Source organism: Eleutherodactylus coqui, chromosome 6 (assembly GCF_035609145.1).
Source record: "Eleutherodactylus coqui strain aEleCoq1 chromosome 6, aEleCoq1.hap1, whole genome shotgun sequence".
In the NCBI taxonomy this organism is placed as follows: Eukaryota; Metazoa; Chordata; class Amphibia; order Anura; family Eleutherodactylidae; genus Eleutherodactylus; species Eleutherodactylus coqui.
In genome coordinates, this window is record NC_089842.1 from 14,041,386 (window position 1) to 14,068,275 (window position 26,890).

A 26,890-nucleotide genomic window follows, 5' to 3' on the forward strand; every position below is an offset into this window, starting at 1 on the left:
TCACTCGTACCTCACAATATGATTGATAATGGGAGGGGAAGCAGCCTGCTCCCTGTTCTGCTGTTTTCATAGGACAGCTCCCCCCACATATATATACACATGTTCAGTCGAGCAGTCATGTGTTCTGAAAAGGGGGAGGGGAGTAAGTCGCTGCCAGACTCCTCCGCCCCCTTTATACTCCCCTGGCCATGATTGATCTCTTTAAAAACAAGAGGATAGGGCATACTGAAATCCATCTGCCCGATCCTTCTCTCCCCGATAGTGGCCGTTGGGAAGAGTTGTGAGGCCGCCATACACATACGATGGGTGGTCCATCCCACCTGGTTGGGCTGACAATGCCACTCAACCTGTCTGCATGTTTGGACTCCTTTCTGCACAGGTGGCAGTAAATGTCCAGGAGCTCCCACTTCTCACCTGCAGCAAACCGCGCTTCCTTCAGCTCATCCGTCAGGTCGGAGTAGTGTTCCTCATCGGTCAGGGTGGAGTCCCAGCCAGTCTGGGGGGCGCTCCAACCTTTCCATTCGATCAGATGGGCTACACGTCCACGGGCCATAGCTGTAGGCTTGGTGATGTGGTCCTTAATGGTTTGTACCAGACCTAGAGATGGAGGTAGAAGTGGCAGTTCATGGTGAGCGGTCATATCATACTGGAAACACTCCCCAAGCCCCAGCAGTATTGGGGGGGGATGTAACACACGGAAGGTTGCGAAAATAGTGTGTACACAAGAACTGGGGCCCCATCTGACTGGGGGCCCCTGCTCAGTCATCCCTCTTCTCTGTCACATAGTTTTGGGGAGGGGAGTCCATTCTTCATGCTATCTGCACATTGCGTTCTACGCGGCATCGTACGTTCTGAGAAGAGTCAGATCCATGTAGTTACCACAGAAACGCTCATCACGCTGATCTCAAGATCACAGTAATTATGGAAGCGCAAGAGAACCTGAAACTCCTGGATGTGTGACCATCGCTTATCCCGGCACGACCGAAGCAGATGGGGAAACCACACAGAGGAGTCATGATGGGGGATGTGTCACAATCACACAAGCAGTGCAAATGGGGCCCTGTGAAACAGGCAAAGAGGTAAAGCACCCCCCATCCTAAAGTGACAAAGTAATGCTAATAAACACAACTCACATAATACCGCCATAACACGACCAAAACTGCCAGATACAGCTCCCATAATACTGCCATATGATGACTAAATAGTACTGCCAAACACAGCCTACATAATACCACCATAAAGTGCCAAAATTATATTATGTCATGACCAAATAATACTGCTAGATACAACCCACATAATACTGCTATAAGAAAAATGTGGTCCTGTGCAACAAGCAAAGAAGTTTAAAAGCCCCTCTCCTCATTGATTGCCATATAGTACCTCCATAAAGCACCAAAATATTGTTGGCAAAGAAAGTACAAATCATATCACCATATCGTGACCAAATACTGCCAAATACAAGCCACATCATACCACAATAAAGTGCCAAAATAATATTGCCATATCATCACCAAATGATACTGCCAGACAACAGCATACACAATATCACAATACCAACATAAAGTGCCACAATAATATTTCCAGACACAGTGCACATATCACTGCCATAACATTCTACAGTAATATTGCCATATCCTGGCCAAATAATCATGCCAGACACCACCTATATAATGCCACTGTATCGCAACCAAATAATACTGTCAAATACCACTAACATATACTGCCACAAAGTGCCAAATTAATACAGCCCATATAATACTGCCATATAATGACTAAATAGTACTGCCAAACACAGCCTACATAATACCACCATAAAGTGCCAAAATAATATTGCCATATCATGAACAAATACTGCCACACACCGCCCACATACTACTGCTATATCACAGCCAAGTAATACTGCCAGACACTACTGACATAATACTGCCATATCATGACCAAATAATATTGCCGTTGACATAATGCCACCATAAAGTGCCTAAATAATATTACCAAACATAACCCACATAAAGTGAAAAAATAATATTGCTATATCATGACCAAATAATACTGCTAGACAACGCCCACATAATAGCGCTATACCTCAGCCAAATAACACTGCCAGACACCACTGACATAATACCACCACTGAGTACCAAAATAATATTGCCAGACACCTACCATATAATACCACTATATCATGACCAAAAAATACTGCCAGACACAGCTAATATATTAGTGCCATAAAGTACCAAAATAATACTGCCAGACACAGCCCATAGAAGGATGAGTTCAGACATGGCGGGGAAAATAAAAGCCACAATGGATCGCGAATCCTCAGCAAAATCCACATGCAGTGCGCCCGCCTCAAAAAGGACAGGTCAGCAAAATTGAAAAGATTATTAAGCGAACTACATGCCAAAGAGCAAATAAACAAGGGCCACCCAGAGGAAACTTTGAAAGCCGAAATTTCTACAATACGACATCAAATATTGTCTATTCTGGACCAGAGGTCGATGGGATTCAGAGACAGAATGCGAAGATGCGCATTCGAATACGGAGATAAATGCGGGAGATGGCTGGCCAGAACCCTACACCCCAATGACCCTCATCCGATGACCCACATCCCTAAGATCCAGAAACAAGACGGGGGAGTCGCCCACTCGACCTCTGAGATCCTAGAGGTCTTCCATAAATACTACAAAAACCTATATGATATAGAAGGCAACTCCAACACGGCGCGGGGAGGGGCGGAAGGGGGGGTAGAGGAGTTCTTGGATAGCTATGCCCCAGGCCCGGTGGACCCAGAGGAATCCACCAATATGGAGGAGGATTTCTCGAGTGCAGAACTATTGGGTCTGATAAAAGAACTTAAAACAGGAAAAAGCCCGGGCCCAGATGGGCTCACCGCCAAATTTTATAAACTTTTCAGAGAAGAGCTGTCCCCCATGATCCTGAAAGCCTTTAACGCTATCAACAGAGGGTGCCCCTTCCCAGACCAGGCGCTTCAAGCACACTTGGTCGTACTGCCCAAGCCAGGGAGAGATCCCATGGCATGCGGGAACTATAGGCCCATTTCACTCTTAAACGTAGACGTAAAAATATTTGCGAAGTTGATAGCGACCCGACTACAGCCCTGTATACCAAAACCTATACATAGAGACCAGGTTGGATTTGTCCCAGGGAGGGAGGGTAGGGACAACATAATAAAAACCATGTCACTCATGTCACGCGCCCGGAATGCGGGGTCCCCGCTCTGCCTCATGGCAATAGACGCAGGCTTTTGATAGAGTCGGATGGAGGTTCCTGGAAGCCACTCTGGGGAGAGTGGGGCTGGGACCCCACATGAGGGACTGGATAATGGCCCTATACCAAAGACCTTCAGCCAGAGTGAGGGTCAATGGGACTCTATCAGATAACATCCTCATAAAAAATGGAACGAGACAGGGATGCTCACTGTCACCGTTCGTATACATTTTAACAATGGAATCCCTAGCTAATGCCATTAGAAAGAATGACTCAATCATGGGCGTCAGAGTGGGACAAGCGGAACATAAACTTTCCTTGTTCGCGGACGACGTCCTCATATACCTGTCCAGCCCAAACGTGGGTATCCCGGTCCTACTGCGAAAGTTTGATAGATTTAGCGCAGTGAGTAACTTTAAAATCAATGTACAGAAAACGGAAATGCTGAACATATCCCTCCCACGACGGGAGAGGAGGTCCCTACAAGGGCAATTCCCATTCAAATGGCAAGCCAACTCCATTAAGTACTTGGGGGTTCAACTCCCATCAGAACCGGCGGATGTGATCAAACTGAACTACAAACCGCTCGTAACTAACCTAGAAAAAGACCTAAACAAATGGAGCCCGCTATTCCTGTCTTGGATGGGAAGAATCAACGCAATCAAAATGGATGCGCTTCCGAAATTTTTATACATCTGCCAGGCTTTCCCAGTCAGGCTGTGTAGGCCCTATTTAAGGCACATCCGATCCCTAATTACTAAATTCATATGGCGGGGCCGTAGACCCAGACTAAAATTCAGCACGCTAGCCAGAGCTAAGGAGAGAGGGGGACTGGGACTACCAGACTTCTCATTATATTACAAGGCCAACATAGCCAACTGCGCGTTGAACCTCCTAAAACACAAAGAGTCCAAGCTGTGGGTCGAGATCGAATACGAGCTGGACCCCGAGATTGGCACAAAGTGCATTCTGGATACCGAGCGGCCTGATTAGAGGTTCCCCCGATCTGTCCCCCCTGCTGAGACAATTGACAGAGGCCTGGTCGGATCTACTGAGAGGCTACCCGCTAGTCTCGGTCCCGGGCCCACTCACCCCACTGTTGGCAAATCCTCAATTTAAAGCCTTTGAGCAGAGAAAATCCCTGTTGATCACTCCCGCTAATACATCACCACGCCTGAGAGACGTGTGGGGACAGACGGGACTGAAACAACTAATAGAGCTTTTCCCAGAGGGACGGGTCCTCCCGGGGGCATGGATGGAATACCTGCAGATAAGAGGTTCACTGGACTCCCTGTCGCCTGGACAAAGCCCAACACAAGAACTCACACCCTTTGAAAAAATAAGCATGTCCACGGGCATAATCAAACACACAATCTCTCTGCTCTATAAGATGTTGCTGGAGTGGGAGATGGGGGACACCCATACACAACGTCCGCGGCGGTGCCGCCCCTCGGCGGAGCTGACCAAACCCCGGAATGCCCCCACGTACGGCAGCGCGAGGTCTACTATTGAGACATGATAAAAGCGCGTCACCTACCCCTACTTCCCAGTCACCCCACAACCCCCCCTGTCTTGTCATCTGATTTGTTCTTCCCGCTGATATCTTCTCAGCATCTTACGGTCACTTGCTTTTGTTATAAGTGTACACCAAACTATTCAGATTTTAGGTTTTAATAAAGAGAAAATCTAAGGACAGCAAAGCCCAAACGCTGGATACCAGAATATGCAATGGATGGGAGAGAGTCAATGTAAGAAATTTTACTGAATGGTATTCAATGTAGCGCAATAAGAAATGATATGTATGTATAACGCTATATGTCCTAATAAAAACATCTTGAACCAAAATCCACATGCAGTGCAAAGGATGAAATCCACAGTGAGAGTCATTAGCATTCCTGCATCTGTATTAACACGATGTGGATCTGAAAATATCGCCATGAACTGCCAAAATATTTCTGCCAGACACAGCCCACATAATACTGCCATAAAGTACCAAAATAATTCTGCTAAACAGAGCCCACATAATACTTGTTACCATGAGGCGGTTGCTGGTCCTCCCGGGGCGGCGGTGTATGGGGGTCCCACGGTCCCACGCCCCCGGCTTGTTGTTCGGCTGCCGGGAGCGTGGGTGCCTGGCCGGCGTGGTGCTGGTGGCGAGCGGCACCGTGCGCGCGCACCTGTGAGTGCAGCTGCCGTGCACAAGCTCCCTTTTATTATGCTCTGTTGGGAGTTGGCTGTCTCCCTCTCTCCGCCCCTGGGCGGAGGCTTTTGCTTAAAGGTCCGGCAGAGACTGGTAATCACTGCCAGTTATTGGTTTCCCTCAGTGTGCTAGCTAGTCTGCCTCTGTTGGTTCCTGCTTCTGTCATCTTGTCTGCTATACTTTGCTATTATCCGCCAGGTTTTCCCATCTGCCTCAGTTCTGCTTAGTATTGTTCATGTTCGTTATTTACATCTGCCTTTTCTGTCGGTATTCAACCCTTTCCATCCAGGTACGCCAGCGTCCCTTGTTCGGTCCCTAGTGAGAGTAGAGATCGCCGGCCAGTTGCCCGCCTGGGGTTAGCCAGGAGTGGAGGCAAGTAGACAGTGACAGGGCTTGTGGGTGAGATCTAGGGCACCCGGGCTGGCGTATCAAGGGTAGTATACCGTAACAATACTCTCATATAATGACGCAATAATACTGGCGGAAACAGCAAACATGCCGCCATAAACTGCCAAAATAATATGGCCAGACAACAGCCCACATATAGTACCCCTATAAAGTGCCAAAATAACACTGCCAAACACTGCTGAAATAACAAAGCCGTGAAGTGCCAAAATAATATGCTGCATCCAAATAATACAACCTTCCATCCTATAATACCTCTCGTTTGGGATCCAGCCCTCGCGGGCCTTCTCAGAAAAACACTGCGCTTGGCAAATGTGCATTTTACTACCCCCTAAAATCTGGGAACCCCCATGGGCACTGAAATCCCTCCATACGGTAGTGGCTATCAACCTTAAAGGGGTTTTCCAGGATTTTTACAATGGTGCTCTATCTTCAGGCCCCCCTCAGGTCGACTGCTTGCCGGGGCCACTGCTCTAATGAATGGAGCTGCTGTGTGCCGGAAACAGCACTGTACATTGTGCAGTGGCCTGCAGTGGTATTGCAGTACAGTTCTATGGACTCACCCATCATTTATTGATGACTTATCCTGAGGAGAGGTCACTGAGAAAAGTCAAAATCATGGAAAACATCCTAAAAGGTGGAGAAACGACCGCACACAGACGACCCGTCCGATATTTCCGGATCATTCCTATATTATACACAGCACTAATAGCCGATCCCCCGGGACAGATGGTGAGAGCATCAGTGATCTGCCCCCCACTACTCACCAATCAGTGAGGAGGTCGCCAGCTCTGTGATCTCGTAGCTCACAGAGTTCGCCTTGGATTCGCACATGAAGCCGTTGGGTGTCTTAAAACATTTCTGTTGGGGATAGAGAAGTGGCAGATTATGACGGGAGAGGGGCACGGGCACAGGGGGATTCTACCCCACCAACTTACCTGCCCCGGCATATTGTCCTCTTCCTCCTCATCCTCCTCAGGGCTGTCAGTGGGCGCGGTGCCCTCTGCTGGTGGCGGTATTTCTGCACATACCACAGGGGGGCTGGACGGCTTTGTGTTGCTGTTGGAGAAGTGAAGTTCTTTGTGTCCACTGAAGAAAAACTCTGCAAAAAAGAAGATGGAGACAAAGACGAGTGTCAGAAGGAGTAAAGCTTCTTAAGCTGGCTGTCCACGGGCGTTGCGATATACCGCCGCCGGAGAACATTTTGTCACCATGTTTTTCCGCGATGAACGCATCATTGTGATAGTTTCATTGAGGTAAATCGCCGTGTACATGGAGCTGCGCATTCCAGAGTTAGTTTATGAAAAGCGTTCATTGTGTTACCCGCGTGCGGATTATCATTACAGGTAACGCAGTGAAATATCGCCCGTGGACAGCAGGCCTTAGGGAGAGCACCTAGCGGGTGTGAGCAGACTTATAAGGCCGTGCATGCTACTCTGGGAAATTTATGCAAATACAAAGATGGAGCAATACCTCTACAGCGCCACCTATTGGAGGGCAGCATTTCTGCAGGTCAATGTCAGACCTTTTAACAAGCCTTGTAACAACAACTGGGAATAAACAAAGACGAAAAAGCCAAAACGCTAAGAGTAAGGCTGCCTTCACACAGGCGAGAAATTGCGTGAGATTTGTGCGTTGCGAGCATGTTCTATCTGGCGCCGTGATCTCACATCGCAGCCCCGTTGAAAACAATGAGAGAACTCCACAATGTTTTCACTTGAAAATGCCTGACGTCCACGGGGCGGCACATGGATGGTGAAGGCGATATCGTCCGTAAATCATGACCCGATATCGCCCTCATCCGTGTGAAGTTAGCAAAGGAGTGCTCCCCCGAACTCACTGCCACGTACCAAGCCATAGGAGACTACAGCTATAGTTCCAGTAATGACCACCAGGTGTCACCTACTAGTCAGACTTGACAAATTGTATATTACAACAGTCAGGAATCACATAGACCGAACGGGTGTATTATAGGCTTCATTATTATATGCTGTACTAGTATATCATTATTATAGACTACTGGTGTATTGTATGCAGTACTATTATATACTGTACTATTATAAACTGCTGGTGTATTATATGTAGTACTATTACATACTGAACTATTATATCTTTATTATAGACTGTTGGTGTATTATATGCTGTACTATTATATATTACACTAGTGGATCCTTATTACGTGCAGGTGTATTATATGCTGCATGCTTACATACTGCACTGTAATATTATAACATTATTATAGACTGTACTTGTATATTATAGAGATGTGGACTGATTATTATGCTCTACTGTACATTTCTCCTGTCTGTATCATTATAGTTTATATTGTACGTCTTCTATCCGGCTGTCCAGGAGCTTCCAGTAGAGCCTTGCAGGTTTCTTTTGCTCCAGTACATGGAGGAGGCGTCAGGGATGAAGGCCGGGGGTCTCCATGACAACACCGACACGCAGGATGCAGAAAAACACATCAAATACACAAACAACCTCACATGATGAGACCCCCGCACACGTCATCATGTGACATCCAGCGCCGTATGTACTCCTGAAATAACCCTCGCCGTACTTTATACACCGTGTCACACATTATAAACTACACTGTATATTATAAACTACACCGTACATTATAAACCACACTGTATATTATACACCGTGTCACACATTATACACCACACCATACATTGTGAACTACACTGTATATTATACATCACTCTATATTATACACCGAGTCACACATTATAAACTACACCGTACATTATAAACCACACTGTATATTATAAACTACACTGTACATTATACATCACTCTTTATTACACCCCATGTTGTACATTATAAACCACACTACAACACATTCTCTGATTTAGTCCCCCTGCACACGGCCGGGTCGTATTCTGCATGCGGGATCCCGCAGCGGTATCCGATCCTGTGCCCGGCGGGAATCCCTGCGTACCTCTCTGGATTTTCATAATCTGTATTGCGGATGTACGGCCGACGTGCCAGCTCACATGTGCAATACAGATTATGCCACGTCACAGCTAGGCGATGGCGTGGATTTCGCAATAATGATTGCAGAAGGGCCGTGGATCGGACGGCTTCCATTCCAAGCCGTCCGCTCGGAATCCGCGCTGGAACAGAACATGCTGCGATTTTCCCTCAGCAAGTGGAAAATCGCAATTGATTTCCAATCTTGGACATGGCAAAGCGATTCTCCATAGCATGTCTAGGGGCAGCATGTGCTGCGGAATCTGAAGGCAGACGCCCGCTCCGGATTCCACAATGCAAATACGACTGTGTGCAGTCGGACATATACTATTTATCAGACTGTGCATTATATCCTACACCGTATATTATACATCGTGCCATACATTATACTTAGAGATGAGCGAGTATACTCGCGAAGGCTAACTACTCGAGCGATTATTGCCTTAGCCGAGTATCTTCCCGCTCGACTGTAAAGATTCGGGGGCCGGCGGGGGGCGGGGGGGGGGGGGGAACGGAGAAAAGATCTCTCTCTCCCTCTCCCCCCCCCCCCCCCCGCACCCCCTGCTCACCGCCGTAACTCACCTGTCACCCGCGCCAGCAGCCGAATCTTTACGGACGAGCGGGAGGATACTCGGCTAAGGCACTAGTCGCTCGAGTAGTTAGCCTTAGCGAGTATACTCGCTCATCTCTAATTATACTCCATAATATATATTATTTATTACTGTGTGAATGATATATAGGTCATATATTATAAAGCACATAATACATTATACTCTATAACAGTATATCATTTAGTCGTTCACGACCCTCGGCGACCCTACAGGCTCCCTCCCTCCAAGGGTTTCGTTTTGCGCTGCTTCTTCCAGTTGTGTGATATCCATGCCAGTATCCGCTCTGACAGTATTAGCCATCGTGTTATTTGGCGCTGGGTCTTCTTTTGCCGCTGATCTACCCAAGCATTAGAGATATTTCTAGCGACTCTGCTTGTATAACATGGCCAGAATCCGTGATCGAGATCTCAACCAAAGATGGCAATGCGTACTCCAGGGACAAACCAGGATGATATGAGCGCAAGGTTATAATAAGGCATGCAACTTACTTTTATGAAAGCCCGAAGTTCCTGAGAATTATTGCATACCAGAATCCGTGAGTCTGAGTATATCAGCTACACAGTAATACATTATATATAGGTCATCTTGTATATAAAACACTAAATCTGTTTGTTTGTGTCTAGAGATGAGCGAGTAATGCCTTATGCGAGTACCTGCCCGCTCGTCTCTAAAGATTCGGCTGCCGGCAGGGGGCGGGGAGCAGTGGGGGAGAGCGGGGAGATCTCTTTCTCACTCTCTCCCCCCTGCTCACTCCCGCAACTAACCGCTCAACCGCGCCGGCAGCCGAATCTTTAGATCTTACATGTCACTATTACAAAACAGCCACCACTAGGGGGAGCTCACAGTGTATGGATGTATACAGCAGTCACTAGGGGGAGCTCCTCAAATACAGATGTATACAGCTACCACTAGGGGGAGCTCTACACATACAGGTGTATACAGCCACCACTGAGGGGAGTTCGTCACATACAGATGTATACAGCAGCCACCAGGGGAAGCTCCTAAAATACAGATGTATACAGTGAGAGATGAAGAGATCACTGTATATGGATATACACAGCCACCACTAGGGTGAGATCACAGTATGGACATATACAGTCTCCACTAGGGGGAGCTCCCTGTATATGGATGTATGCAGGCATGGCTAGGGCAGGGTTTCCCAAACTGTGCTCCGCAGAGCCCTTGGGGCTCGACGAGTGATTGTCAGGGGCTCCGACAGAGGGTCTAGGTCCACGCTATACCTACTGCTGTAGCGGTGTCCCGACAGGCTAAACTGAGGAAAGCAATGTCCAGGATCTGGGGTCAGCATAGCAACGTGGATCATATGAGCTTGCTGCGGTCCTGTGATCCGCGTTGCTATGCCAATCCCAGGTCCTGGACGTTCATTTGCTCAAAACAGCCTATCGGGGCACCACTACAACAGTGAGTAGAATGGGGACTGATGGCTCCATCACACTGGCGTGGGCGATATTGGGTCATCATTCACGGCCCAATATTGCCCTTGCCATCCATCTGAAACCCCTATGTGCAACATGTGTCCACGTGGAAATAGCCTTGCATCACTGCTGTGCTGATGGAATCCCCCCGTCGTGCCTGTCACAGCCACGGCAGAGGATCGTGGAGTCCTCCCATTGAAAGCAATGGGTGAAATCGCAGGAAGATAGGACTCCTTGATCCTCTAACGCTACTGTGGCAGCCGCGATGGGAATTCCCTTCATTCCCGCAGTGGGCCATCAATATAGGGGGTCACTATTACTACTAGGGCCAATATAGAGAATGCTATTGCTACTGGGGCAACCAATATAGGGAATGCTATTACTACTGGGTCCACCAATATAGGAAACACTATTACTACTAGGGTGATCAATGAGTGGAACAGGTTACCACAGGAGGTGGTGAGTTCTCCTTCAATGGAAATGTTCAAACAAAGGCTGGACACACATCTGTCTGGGATGATTTAGTGATCCTGCACTGAGCAGGGGGTCGGACCCGATGACCCTGGAGGTCCCTTCCAACTCTACCATTCTGTGATTCTATGATACTTGGGCCACTAATATAGGGAATGCTATTACTACTGGGGCCACCAATATAGGGGGTCACTATTACTACACGGGGGAATATTTGCTGTGGGATTTTGAAAAGCTGATCCACACGCTGTGGAAAAAATCTGCACAAAACCCATGGGAATATTGACATGTGGTGCGAGATTTAATTCCACAGCAGGTTAATTTTAAATATAATGTATATCAATAGCCCATCCAGCGCCCCAGCGTTCGTCCCTGTTTTTTTTTTTTAACAGCCCTATCCATTTTTTTAATAATGGAGGTAAAACTCATATGTCGTGTTAAGCCACGCCCCTAACCCCTCCCTTGACCACACCCTCCATGGGGCTTCATGAGAAACTTTTGCTTCAAAAAGGGCTCCATGGCTGAAAAGGTTTGGGAACCACTTCACTAGGGGGAGCTCCCGGTATATGGATGTACACAGCCACCACTAGGGGGAGCTCACTGCATAATGATGTATACAGCCCGTATTGAGCTCAGTGGGCACTGTATACTGTAAGTCCGGATGCAGTGTGCTCCTCTTAGTGGCAGCTACAAGTCACTATGACAGCAGTAAGGGAAGGAAGGTTGGGGTTGTTCCCTTGCTATCACAGTCATGGGACGACCTCTATGGTAGGTACACCAGTGAAGGGTCTCATGGGTCAGAGAAAAGTGATCAGGCAATGCTGAGTTCTGTATCCAGAGAGGTGACCCAATAAACTGTGCCATTGTATATTGCTGCATTAGAAGCTCTGGCGTTACATTCAGATTCGGATCTATGTCGCCATGGGAACAATATTATTACCGACAACTCCTCGGTGGGACGATGGCATGGAGAGAATTCCACAAACGACAGGAATCCGGCTACAAATACTTAGCCAAAAGTCAGAGACACAGGGCAGGGGGCTAATACCTGAGAGAGCTGGAAAACTATGTATCTAAGCTTATCATGTGTGATACTGCTTGCTGAGCTGCTGTATCTAATCCTATCATGCGCTTTTTTTCACACGGTTGTCAATGGGACTTTCTAATGTTAAAAACGCATCGCACAAAAATTGCAAAGCACCAACTTGTGATGCGTTTTTAACATTAGAAAGTCCCATTGACAGTCGCATGAAAAAAGCGCAGCGATATTGCAGCGTTAAAAAAACGCAAGTGGGTGTGAGCCCGGAGAGTGAGGATCTGGGCTATGGTTAGTAGGAGGCTCACTACCCTCACTTTCCGGTCAAGGCCGGCGGAGGGTAGGAATGTATTGCAACCAGCTACCCAGGAGGGAATGAGGAGCGCAAGCTGGAGGCGCAGCGATGTGTCTCCTGCACCCCTCCTGGAGATTGCCCAAAGTGGCTGCTAGGGTAACCAAGGTGAGGGATGGCGGTCATTTGGGACCTTGGCTGCAAGGAGCTCTAGCAAAGGCCTTTCTAGAGCCAGGGCAGGTGCTTCCGGTGGAGACCCTGGACCCTCCATCGAGAACTGGGGGACACTGTGACCCCTGGAGAATTTAAGCAGTTTTGCCTCCAGGATAGCTGCAAGAACCCATGAGGCTGATAGCACCATCCAAAGGCTCCAGGAGGAGTTACAGGCAGCCAAGTCCCTGGCCAATAACTCAGGTGGGGCAAGGAGGGCCCAATATAATCAAGCCGTCCAAGAGTTAAAGGGAGAGATTCTCACCATGGTTGAAAGAAGGAAGGTCATCTTTAAGAGTGCAGGTCCCTTTGCGTAGAAGCTGGGGAGCAATGACTAGTTAGAAGGATCTTCACCGGGTCTAGCTAACATCTTTGATGACATCAAGGAGCTAGTGTCCAACATAGAGCAAGCCTCTGCCAGAGAACTGCAGACAGCGGAAAGTCAGCAGTCCCTGTGTAGTGAGATTCCAGCCGGGCAAGTTAGCGCTGGGATTACATTGGGTATGGTAGCGAGGCTGAAGACCGTCCCGTGTGTGGGGCCAGAAGTAACTAGTGAGAAAAGTGACGCAGGTGTAGTAGCCCAAAATTTATATTTCTGGCCCCTCCATAAATGTCATACATATCATGTCTTCAATGTAGATGCACTGTGCAAAGTGTCTTGTCTGCTGTTATGTGTATTGCACAGCTGCAGCATATGAGAGGTTAATGTCTGAGATATGCTGGAAAAGTATCAATATCTGTCTAGTCACGTGATGTCTGCACCCTATAAATGTGAGTGATTGGGTGTGGTGCGAGAGTCCATGATCTTCAATGGTAGTGAGAGGAGTGAGAGTGCCGGCCACATAGGGGTACCTTTAACCCTCATGTAGTGAAGAGAATGGAGGCTGAGGAAAGGTATCCTAATGTCCCGTCCCTATCCCAGGAACCTTCATTTAAGAGTGAGAGCTGAGTGGAGAGAAGAGTCCACCATGCAGTGATCCACGTTTTGAATCGAGTGAGTGTCTATGGAGTGATCCTACTTCCATCCTCCTCCGGAATGTTCCCCTTCCAGGAGTAGTACCTTACAGATATCGAGGACTATAGGACCGGTGTCATCCTGTGTCTTCTCGCTGACCTCAAGTCTACAGTCCTGCCTGCACTGGTGTGTATTAAGCTGTATACTCTCAAGCTTCAAATAAAGTTTCTCCAGTCTCTGTCCGTTCCCAGGGACTGAAGTATTTAAGTTAACTGTGTGTGTGGACTTTCTTTATTTAACTGCTGGGTACAAGCTACACTGAGAAGGAACCGTGGCCTCACACTTGACAAGTCTACAGTCCACCACATGAATACAGGTAATCGCTGTTCCAGGAAGAGGCCTAGCGCTACTTGGGCCGAGGTTGCGTGCGTGCCTCCAGGAAGGAGTCTGGTAAGAGCCACCATGACAAGTGCCAACTCTACCCTCCCAGCTCCTCAGCGTAGGCCTTGTGTTTAGGTGGCCATTGGGGTACCACACAGCCATGTCTGGTGGGTTGTGTCTAGTTTCGGAATGTCCGGTGATTTCAGGAGGAGTGGGAGCACTGGTCCATCTGCCCCCTGGTGGTGGCTGTTCCTAAGAGCTTTACAAGTTTGCCGCTAGGGTAGGGGGACCTTTGCCTTCTAGCTTCAGAGACTCGAGGTCACATAATCTCTTCCTGTCTGCTTTAGAGAGGAGAGAGGTTGGTACTATAGAGGGTGAAAATGACCACTTATCTCTTGACCGATAGATTTTCGCGGAGGGGCTTTACGAGAGCAGAGGCGGTGAAAGGAGGCATGGTCTTGTCCTACAGCCGGACAAGTAGGGTCCAGGAGGAATGTGGTCCGTCTCTGATGGGGAGGCAGTGATGCCTGCCCTAACCGTGCTAGGGTGGTGGAGCATCTCAGCGGAATGGAATTCAAAGTGCGAACTGGCTCAGACAGAACCCGAGTCGCAGGATTTTGTGGCACAAGCAATTTCCCGTCAGAATGACACTAAGAGAGTGACTGTTTTGACTAATAAATCTTTCTCTTATGTTGAATTGATGACTTGGATGAGCAGATATGATATACTCCATCCTCCCCAGAAAAACAGGGACGCACACGGTCTCTGGTCAGAGGCCTGGACTTTCATGGAGAAAGTGAAACGTGCAGGTAATTGTGTTACCCACAACCCTTCTTCTGCATTTCTGGGAAGTGTCAGGATTCTGTTTTTCTACCAGGGGCAGCCAAACACATTTTAGCCCACAATGCAAGGCACTGGTATGTACACTGTGTGTTGGGAGAGGTCATGCACCCTCGTCCTGTGGAAACATTTAGTGTAACTTTTGTGGTGCTTTAGGGTACCCATTCAGTCACTGTCCTTTCTCTTTTGCCAATATCGGCGGGGTGCAGTTGGAGAGTCAGCAGGCCCATCCATCTGGAGGCAAGGCTGGTGGAGACGAGGAGGAAGAAGAGCTATGGGTCTCAGTGAAGTGCCTGACCAGCCCAAGCAGGAGCAGTGTCTGACTGCTCGCGGGAAGGGTAAACTCCAAGAATCCAGAATTTCTTCTGGCAGGGAAATGCACCCCGCTGCTGAGACCCCCAGGGTTAGTGATGTGGATGAGGAAACCTGAAGGATGAAGGATGGAGAGAGAGGAGGTGGCTGCCAATTCTACTGCATCCTTCCATGAAGACAATGCAGATAGGAAGGTGACAAATGACAAAAACAGAAAAAAAGGTTAAGAGAAGAACAAGATGGAAAAACAGAGGTTCTTCCTCTCTAGAGTGGGATCATTTGGTGCCACTTACTCTGGTGCAGATGCCAAAGGAAGGCCTAAGTGGTTCCCTCCTGGTCGACCTTTTTAACCGATTCCAAGCCCTCAATAACACCTCCTCTTCTTTGCCAGGGAAAGAGACCGAGGGTGAGGTGCCAGATGTCTTAAAGGAGGGAATTCCGGGAGACACTAGGTCTCTTTCTGTGGGGGATCTGGTTTACTCAGGGAAGGGGGCTACCTTGAAGCTGAAAGTCGAAGGTAAGGATGCGAGTGGGGGGCGAGAAAGAAAGCATGGATGTTCCGGTACTTTAAAGAGAAATAAAGAGGAGGCCTCTTCCTCTGATAGGAAAGAGGGGAAAATTAAGAGGAAAGCCATTCAACTTGATCACCAAAGATGGTGGGACTCACCTTGTTGATGCTGGCATCCATTATTGTTGCCAGCATTAAGTAAGATAGGGCTAGGTTTGTGGCCTTTGATTTTCTCAGATGAGTTGAAGCTGGAGACCTTTAGACTGCACAGGCACAATGCAGATGGGTTATGGAGTTAGAAATTTGGAGGTGCCTCATCTTGGATATTCTCATGGGAGGTCTAAGTGGGGCAATAAAGACTTCTATGAGTATTAAGCCTTAACGTTTTGCAAGTCGGAAAGTGGTCTTTGGAGGAGACTTCAATAATGTCATAAGGGTCTGTGATAGAGGAGGTTTCAATGACCGGTTGGACTATGATAGCATTGCATTAAATAGTATAGTTAGTGAAGCACGCCTTGTGGATATACATATTCAGCACACCACAGGGCGCACAGGGTTCACTTACTTCAAAAGTAGTAGTTGCAGGTCTGGAATAGATAGGTTTTATTTAAAGTAGGAAACTGTCTCCTCATAGTTATCGGTGGAGTTCTCCGATCACTTTTTTGATTCTTTGTTCTCTGAATGTTACAGAGACCCCTTGGATGGGCAAATGTTTATGAAAGTTGAATTTGTTACTCCTGGAAAAAGCGGAAATAAGACAGATGTTTGAGGAGTTTCTTCAGAGCCAGAAACCACTACTGGGCCTATGCAGCAGTAAGTCAGAGTGGTGGGAGATGGTGAGATGTTCAAACATCAGGTAAGAGGTCTTTTCAGCTTATGGTGCAGCGGTTCTGAAGGTTTTAGGGCAATAGGGGCTGACCGTGGGGAAAGTCAGAGTGCTGGTTAGGTGTGTGCTTGACCAGAGGGTTCTTGCAACTCACTTTCAGAGCTCATTGGCCCTCGGAGACTGCCCAGGTTGGGATTTGATGGTAGGCTTGTTTTAATTCAGTAAGAATACCCTTGAAGTATTGGGACTTGACCTGGCACTGCTTCTATGGTAAGCTATATGTAGGGGACAACTTGAAGTACAGGAACCCCAAGGAAAGGGGTTATCCCTGGGAGGTGTGTCAAAACTCTAGCAATTATGGAGCACTTTGTGCTTCTTTGTCCCTTTTAATATGGAGGTATACAGAGGATAGGGGCTTCCATCAGTTGGCCTTGGGTATCTGGCCTTACCTATGCTGAGTGGTGTTATTGCGCATTCAGAGATCTGGGTGGTCGGCACGGCTGCACTTTGTATTTAGTAAGTCTAATGGTTAGGTATTTCACATGGAACGCACGGTGCTTACGCTGTTTCCCTGAAAATAAGACATACCCGGAAAATAAGGGTGCATTCCCACGAACGTATATCGGCTCGGTTTTCACACCAAGACGATATACGTTGTCCTCGTGTGCAAGGGGGGGGGGGAGGATGGAAGAGCCAGGAGCAGGAACTGAGCTTCTGCCCCCTCTCTGCCTCCTCTCCGCCCCTCTGCACTATTTGCAATGGGGGGAGGCGGGGGCAGGGCTAATTCTTGAAACTTAGCCACACCCTACCCCGCCTCTCCCCATTGCAAATAGTGCAGAGGAGCGGAGAGGAGGCAGAGAGGGGGCGGGAGCGCAGTTCCTGCTCCTGGCTCTTCCATCCTTCCCCCCCTGCACACGAGGACAACGTATATCGGCTCGGCGTGAAAACGGAGCCGATATACGTTCGTTGGAATGCACCCTAAGACATAGCATGATTTTCCAGAATTTGTGAGGATGCAAAATGATTTTTCAGGCTTTTTGAGGATGCTTGAAATATAAGCCCTACTCCAAAATTAAGCCCTGCTAACAGTTTATTTAAAAAGTCAATTTAAATCGTGTCCAGGCAGCTATACATGTAAAAAAGTTTAACCTTTTTGAACAAAAATTAATATAAGACAATGTCTTATTTTTGGGGAAACACGGTAGTATCGCCGCAGCATAAAATCCTCCTCAAGAATGAGGTGAGTAGGAACACTCTCAGTGATCTGGTGAAGGTGCCTTCTCTGGAGGTTGTAAGGTTGGGCGAGTCTAAAGGCCCATTTACACCAGTAGATGATCGCTCAAAGATCACTCAAACGACAGTTTGAGTGACAGCTTTGAGCGATCATTTTGCATAAAGTATTAAGCAGCTACTCAGCTACTTAAGTACCAATTAGGTGTGCAAATGATGCCTTCACTGAATGCAGTTATTAGGGCTATTATCTGTGCTCAGATCCTTTGTTCTCCACAGGGAAACAATGCTATCAGCACTCCCTGTGGAGAACTTCTGATAAGAGTGAACAGCGATTTTTAGGTTGGAATAAATTTAACGATCAGCGAGCAGTGCCCGAAAAGTGCATGATGGGAACACATTTACACGCACCGATTATCACTAAAACGATCGCTGATTAGCGATTTTCCTTTTTTTTTTTTTTAGCAATCATCGGCTGGTGTAAATGGGCTTTTAAACAGTCTTCCTTTGAAGGGGTTCCCTAGCCTGGAGAACTCTGTGTGTGTGTTGGTGGAAGGATGGGGGGGCTGGGTTATTTCACCCATGCTTTTTGTTTTGCTGTCAGGTTAAAAATTGAAAAGCTTACAGTAACTAAAGCAGGGCTGGGGGGGGGGGGGGGGGGGGGGGGGGGTTGTCTATATGTTTTTGTTACATGTATTTAGTCTGTGGGATATTGGTATTGTGGAGGTCATGTATTAGGTCTTATTGTGTACTACGGTATGTATACTATGTGTTTTTTTAGGTGGTTGGTATTATGCTATTATGTGTTGGGGGGGAGAGGAGGAAGGGAAGGAAAAGAAAAAAAAAATATATATATTTATTCCTTGAATATTTTATGTTTGGTAGGTGCTGGTAGTGGACCAGGGTGCAGGTATAGGGTGTGGGTATGGGGGAAGCACAGGTACATAAATATCTTATGTTTTAATGTGTTTTTTGTCTTTTTTCTTAGTAGGTTGGAGGGTGAGGGTATATATGTCAGGGTGTATATCAAATATATATTCTATACCAGCGATGGTGAACCTTTTAGAGACCAAGTGCCCAAACTGCAACCCAAAACCCACTGATTTATCGCAAAGTGCCAACATGTCAGGGGGCGGGGCTCATCACGACGTATGATTTTACCTCTGTCGTTCTAAATAGGACAGGGCCGCTTCAAAATAGACAGGGTGCGGATTTTGACTGCTTTTTGGATGTGAAAATACTGCAGAACGTCCTCAGCGGAAATTTCTGTGGAGCATTCAAAAAGCAGTCAAAATCTGCATGTTGTCTATTTCGAAAAAGCCCTGCCCATTTCCGCCACTTGTAAACATACCCCAGCGGTAATAGCGACCCCCCCCCCAACAGCGGCCCCCGGTATAATAGTGGCCCCCCCACGGAGGCCCCCGCTATAATAGCCCCCCCCCCCCCACGGTGGCTCCCGGTATAATAATCCCCCCCCCACGGTGGCCCCCGGTAAAATAGTGACCCCTCCCTACAGTGGCCCCTGGTATAATAGTGCCCCCTCCCCCGACGGCAGCCCCCGGTATAATAGTGACTCCCCCCACAGCGGCCCCCAGTATAATAGTGACTCCCCCTACGTCGCCCCCCGGTAGAATAGTAACACCCCCGGTGGCCCCCAGTATAATAGTGACCCCCCCTCCCCCTGACGGCAGCCCCCAGTATAAAAGTGACTCCCCCCACAGCGGCCCCCAGTATAAAAGTGACTCCCCCCACAGCGGCCCCCGCTAGAATAGTGACTCCCCCCACGGCGGCCCCCGGTAGAATAGTGACTCCCCCCACGGCGGCCCCCGGTAGAATAGTGACTCCCCCCACGGCAGCCCCCGGTAGAATAGTGACTCCTCCCATGGCGGCCCCCGGTAGAATAGTGACTCCCCCCACGGTGGCCCCTGGTAGAATAGTGACTCCCCCCACGGCGGCCCCTGGTAGAATAGTGACACCCCCCACGGCGGCCCCCGGTAGAAGAGTGACACCCCCCACGGCGGCCCCCGGTAAAAGAGTGACACCTCCCACGGCGGCCCCCGGTAGAAGAGTGACACCTCCCACGGCGGCCCCCGGTAGAACAGTGACATCTCCCACGGCGGCCCCCGGTAGAATAGTGACACCTCCCACGACGGCCCCCGATAGAATAGTGACACCGCCCACGGCAGCCCCCGGTAGAATAGTGACTCCCCCCACGGCGGCCCCCGGTAGAATAGTGACTCCCCCCACGGCGGCCCCCGGTAGAATAGTGACTCCCCCCACGGCGGCCCCCGGTAGAATAGTGACTCCCCCCACGGCGGCCCCCGGTAGAATAGTGACTCCCCCCACGGCGGCCCCCGGTAGAATAGTGACTCCCCCCACGGCGGCCCCCGGTAGAATAGTGACTCCCCCCACGGCGGCCCCCGGTAAAATAGTGACTCCCCCCATGGCGGCCCCCGGTAGAATAGTGACTTCCCCCACGGCGGCCCCCGGTAGAATAGTGACTCCCCCCCACGGCGGCCCCCCGGTAGAATAGTGACTCCCCCCCACGTCGACCCCCGGTAGAATAGTGACTCCCCCCCACGGCGGCGCCCGGTAGAATAGTGACTCCCCCCCACGGCGGCCCCCGGTAGAATAGTGACTCCCCCCACGGCGGCCCACGGTAGAATAGTGACTCCCCCCATGGCAGCCCCCGGTAGAATAGTGACTCCCCCCACGGCGGCCCCCCGGTAGAACAGTGACTCCCTCCACGGCGGCCCCCGGTAGAACAGTGACTCCCTCCACGGCGGCCCCCGGTAGAACAGTGACTTCCCCCACGGCGGCCCCCGGTAGAACAGTGACTCCCCCCACGGCGGCCCCAGGTAGAATAGTGAATCCCCCAACGGCGGCAAACGGTAGAGTAGTGACAACCCACAGCGGCCCCTAGTAGAGTAGTGACACCCCACAGCGGCCCCTCATTATATGTAAGCCTCACTGGAAAATAACCCTCCAGGTCAGGTAAAATGAAAAGCAAAATTAAATGCATACGCTGACCTCTCCTGCAGCGCTCGCTGCTAGCGGGTATGATGACGGTGCCGCTGCTCCCTCCAGCATCCGCTGACAGCGGCTCTGGTCCTGCCGCCGCTCCCCGACCTCATCCCGCCAGCGCTGCATGTGCTGCTGCTGCCACCCCCTCCCTGACCTCATCCCAACGGCGCTGCATGTGCTGCTGCCACCGCCCCTCCTCTGACCTCATCCCGCCGGCACTGCATGTGCTGCTGCCGCCGCCCCAGCCTCCTTTCCTCAGGCCCCACACACCCCCAGCCAATCACAAGCTGGGGGCGTGACTACATGTCAGATTCCTGTATTATTTCGCCACCCCTAACTTCAGGTGGCAACATAATACAAGAATACTGACGTCAGGGGAGGAGGATCCCGGCTGCACACTGATGTCACAGTGTGCGCCGGGATCAGTGCCGCTTGCTGCGCAGTTGAGTGAATGCCGACAGGGGAGCCGCTGCCCCTAGCAGTATTCACTAAAGTGGTTAGTGGCTGATGGCAGCGTGTGCCAGCAAGGAGGGCTCTGCGTGCCGCCTCTGGCACATGTGCCATAGGTTCGCCACCACTGTTCTATACATATATGTATCCTGTATGAATGCTTATGCAACTAGACCAGTGTGTTTGTTTTTTCTTGGTTATTTTGTAAATATCCTGTGTTTTATTCGCTTGTGGCTATCGTATTTTTAGGATTTGTGTTGGTATATGTACTTTGCAATTTTATCAATTTTCCAGTTATTTATTATCTCTTGTTATGCTTTTTACTTTTATATGTGTGATACTGCCTTCCGAGCTACTGTGTATCTAATCCTGTCATGTTTGATACTGCCTTCCGAGCTGCTGTGTATCTAATCCTGTCATGTGTGATACTGCCTTCCGAGCTGCTGTGTATCTAATCCTGTCATGTGTGATACTGCCTGCCGAGCTGCTGTGTATCTAATCCTGTCATGTGTGATACCGCCTGCCGAGCTGCTGTGTATCTAATCCTGTCATAGATACTGCCTGCCGAGCTGCTGTGTATTTAATCTTGTCATGTGTGATACCGCCTGCCAAGCTGCTGTGTATCTAATCCTGTCATGTGTGATGCCGCCTGCCAAGCTGCTGTGTATCTAATCCAGTCATGTGTGATATCGCCTGCCGAGCTGCTGTGTATCTAATCCTGCCATGTGTGATACTGACTGCCGAGCTGGTGTGTATCTAATCCTGCCATGTGTGATAGTACCTCCAAGCTGCTGTGTATCTAATCCTGTCATGTGTGATACAGCCTTCCGAGCTACTGTGTATCTAATCCTGTCATGTGTGATACTGTCTCTGAGCTGCTGTGTATCTAATCCTGTCATGTGTGATACTGTCTCCGAGCTGCTGTGTACCTAATCCTGTCATGTGTGATACTATCTATGAGCTGTGTATCTAATCCTGTCATGTGTGATACTATCTCCGAGCTGCTGTGTATCTGTCTCCGAGCTGCTGTGTACCTAATCCTGTCATGTGTGATACTGTCTCTGAGCTGTGTATCTAATCCTGTCATGTGTGATACTATCTATGAGCTGTGTATCTAATCCTGTCATGTGTGATACTATCTATGAGCTCTGTATCTAATCCTGTCATGTGTGATACTGTCTCTGAGCTGTGTATCTAATCCTGTCATGTGTGATACTGTCTCTGAGCTGTGTATCTAATCCTGTCATGTGTGATGCTGTTGCCAGGTAACCCCCTAGTTCTATGGTTGTGGACTCGGACCGGCCACTCTGCTGTTCGCTATGATGTTGGATGATGTTTCTGTGTTTTTGCTGCCACCGTCATCTTCAGCTTCATCACTCTTCATTCAGTGTTTCGGGCTCTGTTCACTTCCATGTTGGAGGCTTTGTCACAGTTTTGGTACAAAATGCTGGACAAAATAGCGCAATATTCTGTGTTATTTAGTCCATAGAAATGCCTTGCAGCATGACGGAAACCCGATGGACCCCATTATACAGGGGGCCACGGAAACATAGGCCGACACCACAAGGTCTATAGGAAGACCTGTCTTTGTTGCCCATAGCAACCAATCACAGCACAGCTTTCATTTTACCTCAGCAGTATAAGAAATAACAACCAATAACAGCGCAGCTTTTATTTTACCTGACATTATGAGAAATAGCAACCAATCACAGCGCAGCTTTCACTTCTTATACTACTGAGGTAAAATGAAAGCTGCGCTGTGATTGGTTGCTATGGACAACAAAAACAGATCTTATAGACAGCTGCCATAAGTGTGGTGCCGGCCTACTTCTCCGTGGGCCCCTGTAGGGGTTTATTGGGTGCCAGTTATGTCCTATAGTGCTGATGTCATGTGAAGTGAAGGCTCCCCGTCCATTCAGATTAAACATGCCTGCAGCTGATGCGGACCGGCAGCGTCCCGCCAGCCGTTTGGTCGCAGGCAGCAGGTATGTTTTGTTTTTGCGTGGCAGCAAGTTTAATTCCAAAGCAATTATCATCTCTTGCACCCGCCCGCTGTTTACCGGCGTCAGCAAAACAACAGCTGTCACTCAGCGGCCTGGAACGTGGGAGGCGCTGCAGCTGCCATGTGATCAGCGGACTCAAAGGGTGAGCGACAATTCCTCAAATTACCTGTCTGATTACAAACAGAGCAACGGAAAAAAAGATTGTGGGGAGTCCTGGAGGTGGCGGCGATGAAAGCGCCAAGATTAAATAAAACCCCCATATGGCGAATAACTGCGTAAAATAGTAGATGTGACCTGTAGTCCTATGTAACACTACAGATAACACAGTGATACCTGAGGACAGATAATGTAGTAGATGTGACCTGCAGTCCTATGTAACACCACAGATAAAACAGTGATATCTGAGGACAGATAATGTAGTAGATGTGGCCTGCAGTCCTATGTAACACCACAGATAAAACAGTGATATCTGAGGACAGATAATGTAGTAGATGTGACCTGCAGTCCTATGTAACCCCACACAACACAGGGATATCTGAGGACAGATAATGTAGTAGATGTGACCTGCAGTCCTATGTAACCCCACAGATAAAACAGTGATATCTGAGGACACATAATGTAGTAGATGTGACCTGCAGTCCTATGTAACCCCGCAGATAACACAGGGATATCTGAGGACAGATAATGTAGTAGATGTGACCTGCAGTCCTATGTAACACCACAGATCACACAGTGATATCTGAGGACAGATAATGTAGTAGATGTGACCTGCAGTCCTATGTAACACCACTGATAACACAGTGATAACTCAGGACACATAATGTAGTAGATGTCACCGGTATTATTGTATTTTGAAGCCACCAGAAGTAGTGGTGGAGCCAAAATAAGGGGGTTGTTGCCCCCTGTTCCTGATTGGCTGCAGGCTACTGTCCCCTTTCTTGTGCTCACAGGTCCTGCTTTTTTCCCGGTGACTGTAGCCCCGCTGTCACTGTCCCTGGCAGCCCTTTTTTTTTGCTTTACAGCTTTTGCTGCTGGCCCCGCTGTCACCTCCGCTGCCTTGTAGCGGACCGCTGTGACTCTCCCTGGCGACCCTTTCTCCACCCTTGCTGTGAATGTAGCGGAGCCGTGGGGAAACTACAACTGCTAAGGTGAGTATAGCTCACTGATCCGTGCGTCTGAAGTGACGACCGCCGCCACTCAGCGCTGCGGCCCACAGCACAGCGCTGGGCCGCCGCTCACCGCTCCCTTGCACAATAGCGCTGTAGAGTGCACACCGACCGCTCTCCCCTTCCTCCACAGCCTTGTCCGCTGCCCAGCACCGCTAATAAGTCCTGAGCGCCGCCTCTCACCTTCTTTCACGGCGCCTGCCCGGTGGTGGCTACAGGACCTGTGAGGGCAAGAACGGGGAGAATGCAGAAAGCCAATCAGTAACAGGGGTCGTACTCCTTGTATCTTGGCTCCACCTGTACTTCTGGTGGCGTCAAGATACAATAATAACGATGTCACCTGCAGTCCTTTGTAACACCACAGATAACACAGTGATATCTGAGGACAGATAAAGTAGTAGATGTGGCCTGCAGTCTTATGAAGCACTACAGATAACACAGTGATATGTAAGGACAGATAATGTAATAGATGCGACCTGTAGTCCTATGTAACACCACAGATAACACAGTGATATGTAAGGACAGATAATGTAGTAGATGTGACCTGCAGTCCTATCTACGTCCACAGATAACACAGTAAATCTAAGTACAGATAATGTAATAGATGTGACCTGCCGTCCTATGTAACCCCACAGGTAACACAGTGATAACTGAGTACAGGTAATGTAGTAGATGTGACTTGCAGTCTTATGTAACCTCACAGATAACACAGTGATAACTGAGTACAGGTAATGTAGTAGATGTGACTTGCAGTCCTATGTAACCTCACAGATAACACAGGGAAGTCTGAGGACAGATGATGTAGTAGATGTGACCTGCAGTCCTATGTAACCCCACAGATAACACAGTGATAACTGAGTACAGGTAATGTAGTAGATGTGACTTGCAGTCCTATGTAACCTCACAGATAACACAGGGAAGTCTGAGGACAGATAATGTAGTAGATGTGACCTGCAGTCCTATGTAACCCCACAGATAACACAGTGATAACTGAGTACAGGTAATGTAGTAGATGTGACTTGCAGTCCTATGTAACCTCACAGATAACACAGGGAAGTCTGAGGATAGATAATGTGGTAGATGTGACCTGCAGTCCTATGTAACCCCACAGATAACACAGTGATAACTGAGTACAGGTAATGTAGTAGATGTGACTTGCAGTCCTATGTAACCTCACAGATAACACAGGGAAGTCTGAGGACAGATAATGTAGTAGATGTGACCTGCAGTCCTATGTAACCCCACAGATAACACAGTGATAACTGAGTACAGGTAATGTAGTAGATGTGACTTGCAGTCCTATGTAACCTCACAGATAACACAGGGAAGTCTGAGTACAGATAATGTAGTACATGTGACCTGCAGTCCTATGTAACACTACAGATAACATAGAGATATCCGAGGACAGATAATGTGGCAGATGTGGCCTGCAGTCCTATGTAACACCATAGATAACACAGTGATAACGGAAGACACATAATGTGATAGATGTGACCTGCAGTCCTATGTAACCCCACAGATAACACAGGAATAACTTTCTGAGTACAGATAATGTAGTAGATGTTTTGTGCAGTCCTGTGTAACATACTGTGTTATCACCAGTCAGCTCTGCTACATCTCTAAGCTGATCTCCATGTCCTCCATACAACAGGTTGTGCTCTCACTTTCCTGCTGCCTCTGTGTGAGAACACATTCTGCTCCATCTGCGTGCTCCTTGCGCTCGTCGTCTTCCTCCTTGACATCAAGGTTACAGTCACTTTGACTTCTTTCTCATTAGCTCCCCTCAGCAGTGAAAGTGTTAACCCCTCCATGACACTAGATTAACTCCTTGCTATTGTCACCTACCTTTTGAGATACATGAGCCCATGATGGTGACCCGCATGCCATGAAACCCCCCTTAGATGATGAGAGTCAGCTCTGTGGGATCACTTTTTTCCCTCTGACGGTCCAAATCCTGTCATTGTGAATGATTCCCGGGGGGCTTCAGATCCGGGGGTTTCCTCACAGCCGGGGATCTGAGACGTTTGGCCAACTCCTTCACCTGGTTAATCCACAGTGGTCTCCTGGTTGGAGTTGGCAGGGGGGCAGTTTGGAGGAGCTGACAGACATGGCAGTGCCAGGGCGAGGGAGCCTCTGTCTGCATACGCCTCTCTGTGTATGGATTATACTGGGAATAGCGAGCAAGGAAAGAGCGTCACGTTGAAGATCGCTGTTGCTCGGCTGCAGATTCCGCCCCTCTCTCCTCTTTGGGAGGGTTTGTCATGTAACCGGTGACAGAAAGGACCCAGCCTCATCTTTTATCTGTGAAGGTGACGGTGGTCGCTGCTCCT

At 48.8% G+C, this 26,890-nt stretch overlaps 1 protein-coding gene across 1 annotated transcript in view; it reads right to left on the reverse strand.

Moving 5' to 3' along the window:
• Positions 1-26,645, reverse strand: part of FAM131C (family with sequence similarity 131 member C) — a 33,226-nt gene extending 6,581 nt beyond the window's left edge. Inside the window, exons 1-4 of the mRNA XM_066606318.1 lie at positions 26,406-26,645; positions 6,769-6,932; positions 6,598-6,691; positions 415-597 (exon numbers count right to left, since the gene is read on the reverse strand). Of these exons, the coding sequence (XP_066462415.1) occupies positions 415-597; positions 6,598-6,691; positions 6,769-6,932; positions 26,406-26,442 (478 nt within the window). The 5' untranslated portion in view covers positions 26,443-26,645. The remainder of the gene's footprint in view (positions 1-414; positions 598-6,597; positions 6,692-6,768; positions 6,933-26,405) is intronic.
• Between the last annotated feature and the right edge of the window lie 245 nt (positions 26,646-26,890).